Raw genomic sequence first — 14,195 nt, 5'->3', positions numbered from 1 at the left:
CAGTCACAATCAGTGTTTCAAGAAATTATTGCATGCATTAAATTTAGGTCTCAGAATCTGGAAGTGGGGTAAAGTGGGGTAATTTGTGTTGTTTGGGGGTTGTTTTTTTTTTGAAAGCACTTAAGTACCATAGAAGAATACTAAGGATGTTAAGGACGATGGATAATACCTGCCTTTCTCCGTGTCCGTCTGCCCTTCCTCCACATTTATGCCCCCATTGTGTGGTAACTGACATTTCTAGGTGTCTTTTTTGGGATTTTTTCTTGCTTTACTGACCTCCCCTGTCAAAAAGAAACTGTATACCAATAAAGGACAATACTTTTGTTGTCATGAGCAATTTGCCACCATCTACCTTACAGAACTTTGGAAGTCAGATGTTTATTGCTTGCTGCTGCTTGTATTACTTCTCAGCTTGCCTGAATAAGAGATTATGACAAAAATCTATCTATAATTAAGCAAAACCTTCAAACTGTACATTGCTTGAATTTAAAAAGAAGCAATGCCTTTCTCACTGTCATGCGTTGAGTCAAAATCTGTTTGGGAATAGCTCTGAATTGTAAAGTGGGTTTTAAAATCAGGATCAGGATTTTGAAGTTTATTTTTAAGTAATGTGAGGTTATTTTCATAGGGTACCATCACAATTCATATTATAGAGGATGAAATCAAGCTGTATAATAGCAATAAGACTACTGTTGCCCTACAGTAGGGTGACAGGCCTTAAGGACAGGCAAACCCAGCATTTTACAATTATTTTATTAAGTTTTTTCGTACTGCTTCACATGGCATTCAGGAGAAATGAGCTATAATGTGACTGAATCATCTTACATGTAGAGTAAAAATTTTGGTATGTTATTGCATGTAGGCTTTAACGTTTCTTGGACTTGCGTGGACTGGAAAGACACTGTGTTGACAGACAAGTTGTTCCTAGTATATGTGCATGGTCCTCCTCATTGCAGCATCCAGAATTTTAATCAGCAAAATGATTAAGCAATGATATCTTGTTGATTTAAATGGGAGTTAAATGTCTAACCAGGAATTAGTCAGAGCCTCTGTACTGGAGTGGGTATGTCTTTTTCATTCAGCTAGGAAGTAGTACAGTCCCTTGAGACCTGCTTTCCAGACAAAAGGAGTTCAGACAGAAATCGGAGCTTCTAGTCACTTATTGAACTCTGTCCGTCCTCTGTGTTCTCTCCCCTTGAATAAGCAATATGAGCTGCATCTCTCACTTGGCGTGGCTTAACAGCGTCTGCAGTTGGCTTTGACTAACATGACTTTCAAACAGGACATTGCTGGAGGAGTTAAACAAATAGACTGGACTTCACAAAACAATCAGAATTAACTATCACTGTAATACACACTCCTTGAAACTTGCCAACTCATTCTGTAACAAAGCAGTTCGCATGTTGACTGAAAAAGAGCTAAAAAATCTTTTCAATTACATATTCTTTATTCCTTATTTTTATTCATTATTATTAAAAAAGTTATGTATTTCATAGTAAGAGCAACTCGCCCTATGGTGAAATGTCTTTAATTTCCATAGATAACCTTTCTAAAAATCTAAAATTCTACTCAAAGGTTTTAGAGTCCTAAGAGCAGCCTCTGCTGATGCATAAGGAAATTGTTTCTCTATTTTTTCCAGTAGAGGTAACAGTTTTCATTGCATATGTGTAAGAAGTTTGCAAGAACTGTTCGGTTGATGTTTTCATGGCACTTGGAAAAATGCACAAGCCTTCACGGATTATAAAGTAATTGTGATCAGCGTTAAAAATACTGGATACCATGAACAATATAGCTAAAACCAGAATGGTCTTAGGGTCCAACGAGAGTCTTATGGTACTCTAGAAAAATTTCTGAAGCTCCTTCTCAAGATGTCCCTGTCCCTTTCCCCTCCATCACCAATTTGAATACTGATCTATATCTGGAACTGTATCTCGTTTTTGTGACAACATTATCTTTTAGCTCAAATAGCTAGTTGGCCCAGGCCAACGGTATCCCAGGCTGCGTTAGCAGGAGCGTAGCCAGTCGGTCGAGGGGAAGCGATGATCCCCTTTGCTTGGCACTGGTTGGATCACGTCCAGGTACGGGGTATTCCAGCTTTGACACCCCCACCCCCCCAGTACAGGACAGACATGGACCGGCTGGAGCGAATTCGGCAGAGGAGATCATCGGGACGGAGCCAGGCTCTTCCCTGGGGCGTGCGGTTGGGAGGACAAGGGACAGCGGGTGTCCAAGTTGAAGCGGGAGAGGTTCACACCGGCCGTAGGGTGAAGCTTCTTCCCCGTGGGGACGCTGGACCGGAGGCACGGGCTGCCGCGGGAGGCCGTGCCGCTCGCATCCTTGCCGGTTTCCAGGACCCGAGCGGACAAAGCCCTCAGCCACCCGCTCCGACGCCGCTTCCGAGCCGCAGGCTGCACTGGAGACCTGCCGGGCTGCCCCTCCGGCCCGGATCACCGCCCCCCCCCCCCCCCCCCGCCGCTCCCGCCGGACCGGCAGGTTCCCCCCGCGCCGCCTCGGCCCCCGGGACCGCGCGGCGTCAGCGCCGGCTGCGGCCAACCAGCGCGCGCGGCGCGAGCCCGGCGCCCCCCCCCCCGCCCCCCCCCCCCCCTCTGCCACGCGCCCGCCCTGCCTATATAAGCCGCGGGCCGGCGGCGAAGGCGGGAGCGGTGTGAGGAGTGTGACGGGACGGGGTGACGGCGGGACCGGCCTCCCGTCAGCCGCGGCGGCCGGCTCGGCCCCCGCCCCGCGGTGTCCCCTCCGAGCCGTCTCCCCGCTCGCCAGCCGGGATGTTGGCTGTGGTCGCCGGGCTCCTGCTCGCCCTAGCCGCGGGCGGCCGGGGGTCGGCGGCGGGGGACCAGGAGAGCCCGCCGGGGAGCCGCTTCGTGTGCACCTCGCTGCCGCTGGACGCCGCCGGCGCGGGCTGCCCGGTGCCCATGCAGGGCGGCGCGCTGCCCCCCGAGGAGGAGCTGAAAGCCACGGTGCTGCAGCTGCGGGAGACCGTCCTGCAGCAGAAGGAGACCATCGGGAGCCAGCGGGAGGCCATCCGGGAGCTCACCGGTAAGCTGAGCCGCTGCGAGAGCGCCGACGGCAAGTCCGCCGCGGGAACGTGGAAGAAGGAGCTGGGCAAGGGCAAGGACACTATGGGCGACCTGCCGCGGGACCCGGCGCAGGTCATCGACCAGCTGAGCCGCACCATGCAGACTCTGAAGGACCGGCTGGAGAGCCTGGAGGTAGGGCCGGGGCGCGGGGTGGGCCAGCCTCCCCGCCCACCCGCTTAGAAACTTGGAACGACTTAACGTGTAACAGTGGCTTTGGACCGCTGGGTGAACGCAACTAGTGCGCTTAATCTTTACGGAGGTAAATCCAAACTGGCCAAGCCCTGGGAGCGAGTTGCTTGGTTGGCTTGTCTGGTTTTCTTGATAATTTATCTGCTCGCTTTAATGGTAAAAAACCTGAAGGGCTCCTCTGTGAATGTGTTCTCCCGCTGCGTGGGGGGAGATTATGGTTTTCCTGCTTGTCACCAGCTTAGTTTCTGTATTAATATGTCTAAATCTCTCTTTCTGGGAATGTGACTTTGTGGGGTTTGAGGTATAAAGCTGACGTCTTGGGCAGTAAGACCTTGGCATATGGTGCTGAACAGACCAGTGGTAACGAGGAGATTGTGTTGGGCAGATTGCGAAGATAAGATCATGTATTTAGAGCTGATACAGAATAAAAAGAACGCGATTCTGTACGCCTGTGAATAGAAAGGGGATTTGGTCTAAGCCCACCGATAAGTGATTTCCATGAGGCTTTGGACAGTGCCTGTGGTTGAGTGGCACTCATGGAAATATTTTATAGAGAGTATTCCCACAGGAATCGTGCTGGATGTTGTTTTGCTTTCCACAGCCTGAGAGCTACATGTGTGTCCTCCTGCTGTCCTCCAAACAGTCAGTGGTGATGTGAGGATGGCGAGTAGCTTCCTAATATTCTGAGAGGTCTAAACACTCTGGGCTGTTTTTCAATTACAGTTTTGAATGATCTGGTAGCATAACATCCTTTTATTACTGTTGCTGTCTTTCTGAGGCATTTTTTTTTTAGGGTTGTAGAACAGAAACTCCACTAGAATGGAGTAGGGGGGAAATGGTAGGTGGAACTGTTGGTTTTGTAGTATCCCTAAAGATACCAGTGTTATCTGAAAGAGTGTGGGGCTTTCTTTTTTTTTTTTTTTTTTTTTTTTTTTTTTTTTTTTTTCCAATTTAAATAAAAATACTTTCACTGGCTAATACTTACAGTTGATCTAAAGAGGATCTGACTTCCTTACTCTGCAAATCAAAACTGAGGAAACTTTCATTTGGTAAATTTGCTTTCAAAGTAGCTTAATTTTTTATTTAAAAAGAAATAGTTTTTCTGCGTACTTACGTTGGCAATGTCACTTGCAGTAAGTAAAGCAAAAATTGACTAATATGCCACGTGTACCCATACTAATGGAAGTGCATCAGACCTGGCTCCCTACATTGATTTTATTGAACTTAAATGTATGAAGACTCCTTCATATGAAACGCTGGAAGCCTCTAACAGAAGTGCCCTTTTGTTTCAGGACCTGTTTAGCTACAGTGCTGATAAAAGCACTAAACATGACAAGTGCTAAAAAGCAATGCTTCCTTTGTACTTGCTGGAGAACTCCGTGATCTTGCTTTCTCCCTTTTGAATCAGGAGCATATCTGCATTTCACAGTTTCTGTTTTAGAAATGACAATTTTCTTTTTCTTCTCATTTCCCCTAAAGCACCAACTCCGAGCCAATGTGTCATATGCAGCACTGCCTAATGACCTCCGAGAGATGCTTCAGCGGAGGCTTGGAGACCTGGAACGCCAACTCCTGAGCAAAGTGGCTGAGCTTGAGGATGAAAAGTCTTTGCTTCATAATGAGACGTCAGCCCATCGGCAGAAGACAGAGACAGCCTTGAACGCATTGCTAGAAAGAGTGTCTGAACTAGAAAAAGGTAATCTGCACAGAATCTAAACGCTTCCCCATGCTGATTAATTTTGTTTACTCCCTCCTTCTAGTGCAGTAGTCTAAATGTGGGCCTTGAGGGAAAGAGTTAAGGCACTGGACTAAGTAGTAGGTGACAGTGCAAATACTTGGATTCCCTTTTTCCTTTTGTCACAGGCTTCCTTCTTGACAGGTCTCTGTATGGCTTTGGATTTCTGTCTCTTAATTTGGCATATGTGGGTGGTTAAGATGAAACTCTGAGTGTTTGTGGGATGAAAAGATCTATAAGGAGGTAAGTGGAAATAGGAAGAAGTATGATACTGGTGTCAGGTAAATAGCTAGATAATGTCTAAGCTGCCTGCCTTTATTTGGACTGAAAATCATAGGGGCTAAATGTAATTAGCACAACTGCCTTTGATGTAATGAATGGCATTTTATACCAGAACCATTTCCTGCTGCTTTGGAAGTATTGCTGGTGGTCTTTCCTTTTGTTGCTGGTTATGACTTCGGGTAACTGCAGATACTTGAATTGTGTCCTAACCCAAGCATATAGCCTTCAGAGTTTACAGTAGATTACACATGGTGCCACTGGGGGACACTCTCTTAATCCTAGTCATTTATTCAGATACTTAGATTAATTATTACTGAGATCTCTATGCTTGAGTAGAGTCTGTTTATTTGAATTACAAATGCCCATGGAAGTGAGCCAAAGAACAGAGCTATCTTTCTGTATTCACTATATACACCTACAGAGTGGACTGTGTAGGACTAGAGTACCAGTAAATATCACTGCCCAATCCTTAAATGATTTTCCAAGGTGAATAGGCTCTCTGCTTAAAAGCAGCTTAATGGACATGCTTTCGAAATGGTGCAAACATACATATCTCATGAATTTTAAAATGCAACCTAATGGATCCATTTGTGTAATATTCTATCTATTTTTTTAATTTAAAAAGTGTGAAGGAGGGGAAAAGGGAAGGAGGCAGAAGAGGTCCTCTATTGGGTCTGTCATTTAGTGTTTTCTGAGAGCAAGATAAAGCCTAAACTGCAACTAAAGTTCTGGAGAATTAGTGGCCTGTTAATGTCTTATGTGGCAAGTATTGCTAGTCCTTGTCTCTGAAAGATGTGACTCATATCAGCAAGTCATCAGAAGGAGAAAGGGAATGGTAGGAGAACAAGAATGTGTAATTTAGTTAGGTTAAAAACAGCCTGTTCCCACCTTTATTTTTTTTGTGTGGGGAGAGAGGGCTGTCTTAAGTCTCCAGGGAAATGAAGAATTTGGGCCAGGAACCAAGACACAGGCTTTCTTTTAGTTGTGTAATTTGCTGTCTATTACAGTGGAGTTTAGCTGTTCTGTGCCTTTGTCTCCTCTGTCAAATCAAAGTGAGGGTAATAATCTAAGAATTTAATGATTTTGTAGATTAAATGCAGACAATATTTGAAGTGAACTGACCTCTTTTGAAAATAGTATTTGTATTGTGCTTTTATTTTAAATGCCATATTGTTTAGCATCTCTTCCTAACAACTAACTAGAGTGTCATAAGCTCCCCATTGTCCTGAGGCTAAATAAATGGAGGAAAAACCCTAACTTTATAAGGTAACACTATGAACTTTGGATTTTTTTAATCTGTAGTTGTGACAGCTGTCTTTAGTTACCGGTGGGGCAGAAGAGTTTGAAGTTTGTACAACTGTTGTGATTCCCAAAGTCTTCTGGTAATTCCTTCAACGGTTGTCTCCATTGACAGCAGTAGATGATGCATTAAAAAGCAGGACCGGGTGGAGGAATAATCCTGCAACATTTAAGTGCGTGGGCTTAAATGTGATTCCTAGCTTTGCTGGAGACATGAACAGGTCACTTGCTATGTCTAAATATATTTTCTCCATCTGAAAAGGGAATAACAATATTTCTTGCCCATCTTGTCCCAAAATAATTCAGATTCTTTAGGAAAAGGATTGTGTTATCCTGTGCATGTGCCCATTGCCCAGAACAGGAGGATCTTGTTATCATTTGGAGTTGTGGATGTTTTCAAGTCATGAGAACAAACTGAAAAATATAAAAAAGATGAATATTGTTTGTTCTTTTCCAAACCATTATTGCTTCCTTAAGCTCTTTCACAGAGTGACTAATGCTCTTAATGGAGTATATTTGGGTTTTTTTATATGTGAGATTGGTTGTACCAGCCTAGTGGAGGTTGCTCAACATTAGCCCTAAGACTGTAGGGTTTTTTTGCTTAGAATTTAGAATATTTCATTTTTTGGTCTGGAAGTTCCTCGAGACAGATGCAAGCATCAGACAAGCTTTTTCTTCTTCCACCCCCTCGTTCCGTGAAAAATGCAGTCAAAACACTTCAGTTGCTTCTGAGAATGGGAACTGAGAGAATGCCAATGGTTTAAAAATTCCATATGAGAATTGTGGCAACCTTTTGTGATAACAGCTCTTCATTTGGATTGAAGTGTGAAGTTTGGCAAGGGGATTGAATTTGTTTCAGGAATGTGAGTAAAGGAAATGAGTGGGACTCAGAAGAACAGGTTGCCAAAAGGTTGAGGGTGACACTCTACTACAGAACTGTGGGGTTTTATTCTGTGGCACAATGTGGGATTTCTCTCTTCTTAATATTTAATTCTAGAAAATTACTTGTAAGCAACTAAATCAGAAATATACACCAACTATATAATACACAGTATTGCAACTTTAGAATGTTTTGGTCTTAAGAGTTCTCAGTTTCACAAAAAACTGGAATATCTCGCTGGTTTTTATCACATCTTTTAGAAAAAACTATTTTCTGCTTTTGTATTAAAACAAATGTCTAATGTCTTCATAGTTCATAACTTTATATTGCATTTTTCTTTGGGTCACTTTGAACTTCAGCTTTATGTTTTTGTTCAGATCACCTCCTGATTCATCTATGGGACAGAAATCTGTTCTACTGAATTTAACTCTGCTTTCTGGAATATATCAGCTTTTTCCTATTTCAGATTGGCCATCCAAAATGAGAGCATCAACCTGTTTCTCAGCCTGCTATCTGTAAAATGGGGATGCTGCTGCTAGCTCCCTGTGTAGCAGTAGTAGGAAAAGAAATACTGTTTTTGAAGCGCTATGATGCTTTAATAATGAGCATACCAGAGAATCCATGTTCAGTAACAGTAAATATCTTTTAAAACAGTTTGAATTGTTTGAAATAGGCAGGCCTCCAGCCATGAACTAAACAATGAAGGAAGAAAATATTTAACAGCCTCTCATTAGTTGTCTGCCATCTATTTTTTTGCTCTAAATGAGCAGGAAAAATAAACTAAGTAATTAGCATGATGTGTATAAAACCTATTTTTCTGTGCTGCAAAATCAACATTCAGTAATACTACTTCAATTTTTTTTGTGTGTTTACCTCTCTAAAGTGATTAAAATTCCAAAGATTGTCAATATCAATTATTTTGTTTCTTAACCTGAATTATAAATACATTGTTTTGTTTAGTGTTAAAGGTTTTTCTTCCCCAATGTAATTCTAGGTAACAGTGCATTTAAGTCACCTGATGAATTCAAAGTCTCCCTTCCTCTTCGCACAAACTACTTATATGGGAAGATCAAGAAGACTCTGCCAGAGCTGTATGCTTTTACTGTATGCTTGTGGTTGAGATCAAGTGCTTCTCCTGGAATTGGCACTCCATTCTCATATGCTGTTCCTGGGCAGGCTAATGAAATTGTCCTCATAGAATGGGGGAATAATCCAATTGAACTGCTAATTAACGATAAGGTGAGAATTGACTAACTCTTCTTTATTGTCTACATAATCAGAATAAGGCCTGAACCCTTGGTACCTCTCTAGTAACTCTTTCATTCTCTCTTGAGAGAAGCCAGCTCTGGGCCTTTGAGATGGTAGCATCTACTTGTCTGTTGTTGTCCATCTGTTTGTTGCAAGTTCATAAAAATACTCGAAACAAAGTGTTGAGACAAAGCAGCATGACATCTAGATCTGTACACACTTATGCATGTCCTCTGAATTTACAAGCAGATCTTGGCTTCTTGGGTTTTTTATGGAACAGAAGCAGTATTTGAAGCCACACTACTGCAAAACCTGTGAGATCTAAGCCAGTTGCAGTGTTTCTGTCTTTCTAATCCTAGAAGTTCAGATATGTTAAAATGAATTTTGCAGAAGACAGGGAGCAAAAGGCATGTAATTGTGGATGATTTTGTTATGCTTAGTGACAGAACATCAGTTTAAATATAACTTTTTCAGACTTTAGATACAAAAAGAAACACTTGTCTCACACTACTGCATACCACTGATGGTTTCTGGCAAGCTTCAGAATGAGGCTTGAGGAAAGCAAGACCCATTGAAACTTGGCATTAAAACAGATTATAAATACTTCCTTTCTCTCCACCTTCAGTTAGGTTTCCTAGTAACTCCCTGCTCTCTGAGGGATCAGGTGTTTACGGATCTACAACACAACACAGGTGGTTCAGTCATGTGGCTAGTTAAGGACTTTTAACAGTCCTAGCATCCTCCCAAATCAGTAAAAGTGAAAAGCTGATTATTTTTAATTGCCTGTGGAAGAGAAGGCAACTTGAGTCTGCTTATCTTTAGCAGTAACTTTTTATCTTTGATATTATGTCAGTACTATTCATGTTCTGTGAGGCTTTTCTTTCTCCTACATCACAGTTACTCCATAGCCCACTGCACTTGTCTTATGTTGACTTGCAAGTTTTCAGATCAAATTCCTAAAGGATCATAATTCCTTCTTATCTGGAGCCCTGCGTAACAGTTTCCACAAGTTTTACTGGAAGCTGGCAGATCCGTTTGTCAGAGTTGTTAACTGCAAATGGTGCAGGCAAACCTGAGATTTTAAAAGAAACTCAACATGAGCACTGGATGGAAAGTTAGGACTAAGCACTGAGATTTAAGCAACAAATGCCACAGTTTAATATGCAGGATCAGTGGATTGATAGCAGCTTAGACTCTGGTACTTGTTTCACTTGATTCTAGGTGAAACAAAGGCTCACATCTAGAATAAAAAGCATGGCTGTATTCCTGAATACAGGAGAGCTGGGACAAAGTAGAAAGATGTGGACTAACTTCTGCCTCTGAAATGTTTGTTTCTGAGGACAGAGTAAATACTGTCTCTTTTTAAATGTTGTGCTTGAACTGGTAGACTTTGTTTGCAACATGCATTGTTCTTTGGTTTTTGTAGGTTGCCCAGCTCCCTCTCTTCATTAGTGATGGAAAATGGCATCATATCTGTATAACGTGGACAACCAGAGATGGAATGTGGGAGGCTTTTCAGGATGGAGAGAAGCTTGGCACTGGGGAGAATCTTGCTCCTTGGCACCCAATTAAACCTGGAGGTGTCCTGATCCTGGGTCAGGAACAGGTGAGTGAATGACAGCATGTTCCAGGGTTTAAAAAAAAGTTAAATTAAAACTCCCCAAACGAACAGAAGCTGTGAGAAAATTTCCTCATTAAACACTTGGTCCTGTTGTATAGACAGTATCAGAAAGATTAAAACAAAGCAACAAACACTTAATGCAATCATACATTGGTATATTTCCTTTCATTTACTAAATATTCAGAATATTCATGTTGCAGCTATTCCTATTCCCACTCTTAATGCTACAGTGTGCAACTTCATCAGTGATCTGAATAATGCCTTAAATTAGATCCTTTGAGCTAGATTGCTGGTAACTAGCAATGTGGCCACTGAAGTTACAGAAAAGGACAGAATCGGCTAGCGCTGTTTTATGAGCAGTCAAAAAGGAGCTTGCTGAAAGTCGACCAAGTATAATTGCTTTGATTTGTTTAATTTTTTTTTTTTTTAATTGAAGCCAAATTGACTGTCCCCCTTAGCAGTTTACTGGTTTTCCCCCTTCCTTTCCTCTTTATCCCCAGAATAGTAAGAATGTTAGTCCTCAAGCCCTGGAACAGACCAAGGAAAGTGTGTGTATGGGGGTGAGGGGACCAACAACTGTGGGCACTGGAGTGCTTGTGTGTATATCAGGATATTCTATAATTTGGCCTGCTACGGAGAACTCTGTCCAGACTGAATTCTGCAGCTTTTCAGTATGTAACACATTTTTAGAGTAGCAGAGTCTGTCACTCATTCAGAATTTGATGTCTACTTTAAAGATGAGTCTGAAGTCAAAGGGACAACTCTAAATCAGACATTTGGTTTCTCATTAAAGACGTAGGTAAATAACTTTCCTAATGCAAATGCTAATAAAGTTTGATTATTAGTACTGCCAACAGAAACCATTCATGAGGTTAAGGATAAGTCCTTTTTGAATACTGAAAAAAAACCCCAAAAGGATTTTGAATCTTGCATTTCTGATTAATATCTCATTAAGCTATTGCCTATGAATTGTGTGGCTCTTATCTTCACATTTTTTTCTACCTGTTCTTTGTATGATTATACATATACTAAAAAAAATACTGTAATGAGTAGCAGGAAATAGCCTTTCTCTGGGACTCCCAGGCTCACAACGGGGCAATGAAAGATTAGTTTTGTCCTGATACTGATTTTAGTAGATACTTATCCATGACATAAGTGACAGAATGGTAAATTCAGAATCCTAATACACTCTGCATAGCAGATGCTCCAGCTCACTATTAAGTGGCTGGCAGCTTTTCTGTAACTCTCTCATGTCATTTGCCTGTACTATGCTTGGTTCTATCCTATGCTATCAGTTTCGTGTTAGTGTGATCACACAAAATGTGTGATTTCTGTCCTTGTGTAGTGGCTGGAGCAAGCAAACACTTCTAGTCTTATGCACCAGTTTGAATTAGTCATTTGGTACAACCAGAAGAAGCCTGTCTATTTAGATCCAAAGATCGCATCTTACAGGCCCTGCAGACAATTGTCAAGGGCTGCAGTTACAGTTTAATCTATAGCCATAAAGCTTTTGGAGTAATCTTACACATCTATGCAGTTCTTGCTGAAGTTGTCCTGTGCCAAGCTTGCAAAATGGCTCCTAAATTAGCCTCAATATTTAAAGCTGCCTTCCTGCTCTACTGCTTGGGGGCAGGGTTAGTTATGTATAGCCTTTGTGTGATGGTATACAGTCACTACTGTTTGCTTTGAATTGTTTTGGTGCATTTCAGATTGGAGCTTTTAACTGTTCCATAGAATATCTTGTTCAAAGTAGCCCTTCTAGAAACTTGAAGTTGTTCATCTCTGTGACCTAGCTCTGCACCTCCTAGCAGTGTGGCTGGGGGGGAGGGTCTTCAAGTTTGAAGAAGAAAATGCTGAAATAACCTTCTCATCTAATCCTAACTCTTGTGTGCCTAAAGGACACAGTAGGAGGAAGATTTGATGCAACTCAAGCCTTCGTTGGGGAGATGAGCCAGTTCAATATATGGGACAGGGTCTTAAAAGCTGAAGACATCATGAATATTGCTAACTGCTCTACCAACATGCCTGGCAACATCATACCCTGGGTTGACAACAACGTTGATGTGTTTGGAGGTGCTACTAAATGGCCTGTGGAGACATGTGAAGAGCGTCTGCTAGATTTATAGCTGCAATTGTTTCCCATTCAAGTGCCCCCTTTAGTAGGACAATGTTCTGTGGAATCTAAAGCACTTATTTTTCTCTCTGCCCTTCTCCAATCTTAACTCCTCAAAAGAATAAAAAAAATTGAGTAAACTGCCTCAGTGCAAAGATAGCTGCTAGTTTGGGGCATTGAGCCTGACAATGAAAGAAGCACTTCTTGGCTAGAGCAGCCCTTGCTTTCTTATGGCCTGATCCAAAAATTTGCTTTGGCCTGCAGCAGCGTTTTGGTTAGGCCCGAGTTTAGTTCATCAGTCCTGGCAGGGAAGGGGAACAGCCATGCGCATGTTAACTACAGTCCTCCTTTTAACAATGTGCAGTGCTGACAAAGCGCTAAGACTAACAGGCTAAATGTGAATCCTTCCTTCCAGTCTATCGTCTCCCCTTTGAACTGAAGCCATTCTTTTTTAGCCCTTTTTAAAGAAATCACTTAATCCTTACACTACAGTGGTTATGGTGCAACTATGGGTAGAGCAGAACAGCCACTGTCTGAGTGCAAGGGTCTTGCTTTTTAATTTGCAGATTAGAAATCCTTATTTTACGATAAGGAGGCAATGTATTTGAGACATGCTATTCTAGTTCAATTTGAAGAAACGGACTGTGTAATCAGCATAGCTCTGTTGAAATAGAGATGCTTCAGGTAAGGTTCTGTCCCAAAGCCTGTCTTGCTAGCCAGGATCCCAGCCTAGATGGATGGATGAAAGATTGTATTTGTATTTTCTGTAGGCTGAATGTACTGAATTCATAGTGACCTGGCTTGTAAACTTTTCTCTATTGTTTCTCTTGCTTTAGTCAATGTCTTTATTTTTTTAAATATACAAGCTGTGATTAAGTGAATTTCTGTTTTGTTTTGCTTTGAAAGGCCTTTTTATGAGCAAGTGCCAAAGTTCAGTTTCTGCTTGCTGAGAATCGCTCTATATTTTTCCAGCATAAGTCTTCTGCACTGTTTTCTATGTTATTTTAATGGTCCTATGTAATATGAAAATGTGCTGTTTTTTCAATTCTTGTTGACTGTCTCTTCTGTAAGCACTGGGCTGACTAATATATTTTTTTATCATTTTCTCTCAATATTTTGCAAACAATGTTGCTGTTTCCTTGGCATTGATGTGACTACTTGGTTTGTGGCTCGCAGATAGCAAATGCACTGTACCGGGAAAGAGTTAATTCTTTTGTTATTTAAAAGAAAAAGGATTTAAAGGGGGGGAGGGGAAATTTATAAAGCTAAATATCATATTTTATTTTTCATATGTTTGAATTGTAAGAATAATATGGTGACAGTCCCATTTGTAGGATAAAGTTACATATTTCCATTAATATGTAGTATGCTGTTCTTAAAAGAAAATTCTTATAATGAACTTTTAATTAAAATGCACTGTAAAATGAGTCTTTTAATTCCTTTATAGTCACACAAGACACTAAATGTTCTCCTTCATAGCTGCTATGAGTTCAGCTACTGTCTCTCTAGACTGATAGGAGTACAGTCCTGTAAGAGTTCTCTTTATTCCCTAAGTGTCTTAAATCACAGTCTTCAACCACAAGTGGCTTAGGGGGATGTGTATGTGCATGAAACCACCACTGGGGAGAGCGTCTCCACATTTGGATGCGGTGGAGTGTCTGAAGCTTAGGCTCAGACCTGCCTCCTGCCACTCATAGGTGCTAGTCTATGGCATGGCCTGGGATACAGCAGTT

General features: G+C 41.8%; 1 protein-coding gene across 1 annotated transcript; it reads left to right on the top strand.

Annotated features, from left to right (window-relative positions):
• Positions 1–2,637: 2,637 nt before the first annotated feature.
• NPTX2 (neuronal pentraxin 2) lies at positions 2,638–13,889 on the top strand. The gene is made up of 5 exons (XM_030002263.1): positions 2,638–3,227; positions 4,764–4,980; positions 8,475–8,719; positions 10,155–10,334; positions 12,248–13,889. The coding sequence occupies exons 1-5, from the start codon at positions 2,784–2,786 to the stop codon at positions 12,473–12,475; spliced, it is 1,314 nt and encodes a 437-aa protein (XP_029858123.1). The 5' UTR covers positions 2,638–2,783; the 3' UTR covers positions 12,476–13,889.
• Positions 13,890–14,195: the final 306 nt, after the last annotated feature.

The sequence above is a fragment of the Aquila chrysaetos genome, chromosome 25 (assembly GCF_900496995.4).
Source record: "Aquila chrysaetos chrysaetos chromosome 25, bAquChr1.4, whole genome shotgun sequence".
NCBI classification, from domain to species: domain Eukaryota; kingdom Metazoa; phylum Chordata; class Aves; order Accipitriformes; family Accipitridae; genus Aquila; species Aquila chrysaetos.
The sequence above is the reverse complement of the archived record's forward strand: the minus strand, read 5'-3'. Positions and strand labels throughout refer to the sequence as shown.

Bases quoted from the DNA above. Each gene is read 5' to 3' on its own strand.
- NPTX2 (XM_030002263.1), top strand. From the start codon at position 2,784: ATGTTGGCTGTGGTCGCCGGGCTCCTGCTCGCCCTAGCCGCGGGCGGC. The intron at 4,981-8,474 runs GTAATCTGCACA...ATGTAATTCTAG, and splicing joins AGTGTCTGAACTAGAAAAAG to GTAACAGTGCATTTAAGTCA. The intron at 8,720-10,154 runs GTGAGAATTGAC...TGGTTTTTGTAG, and splicing joins AACTGCTAATTAACGATAAG to GTTGCCCAGCTCCCTCTCTT.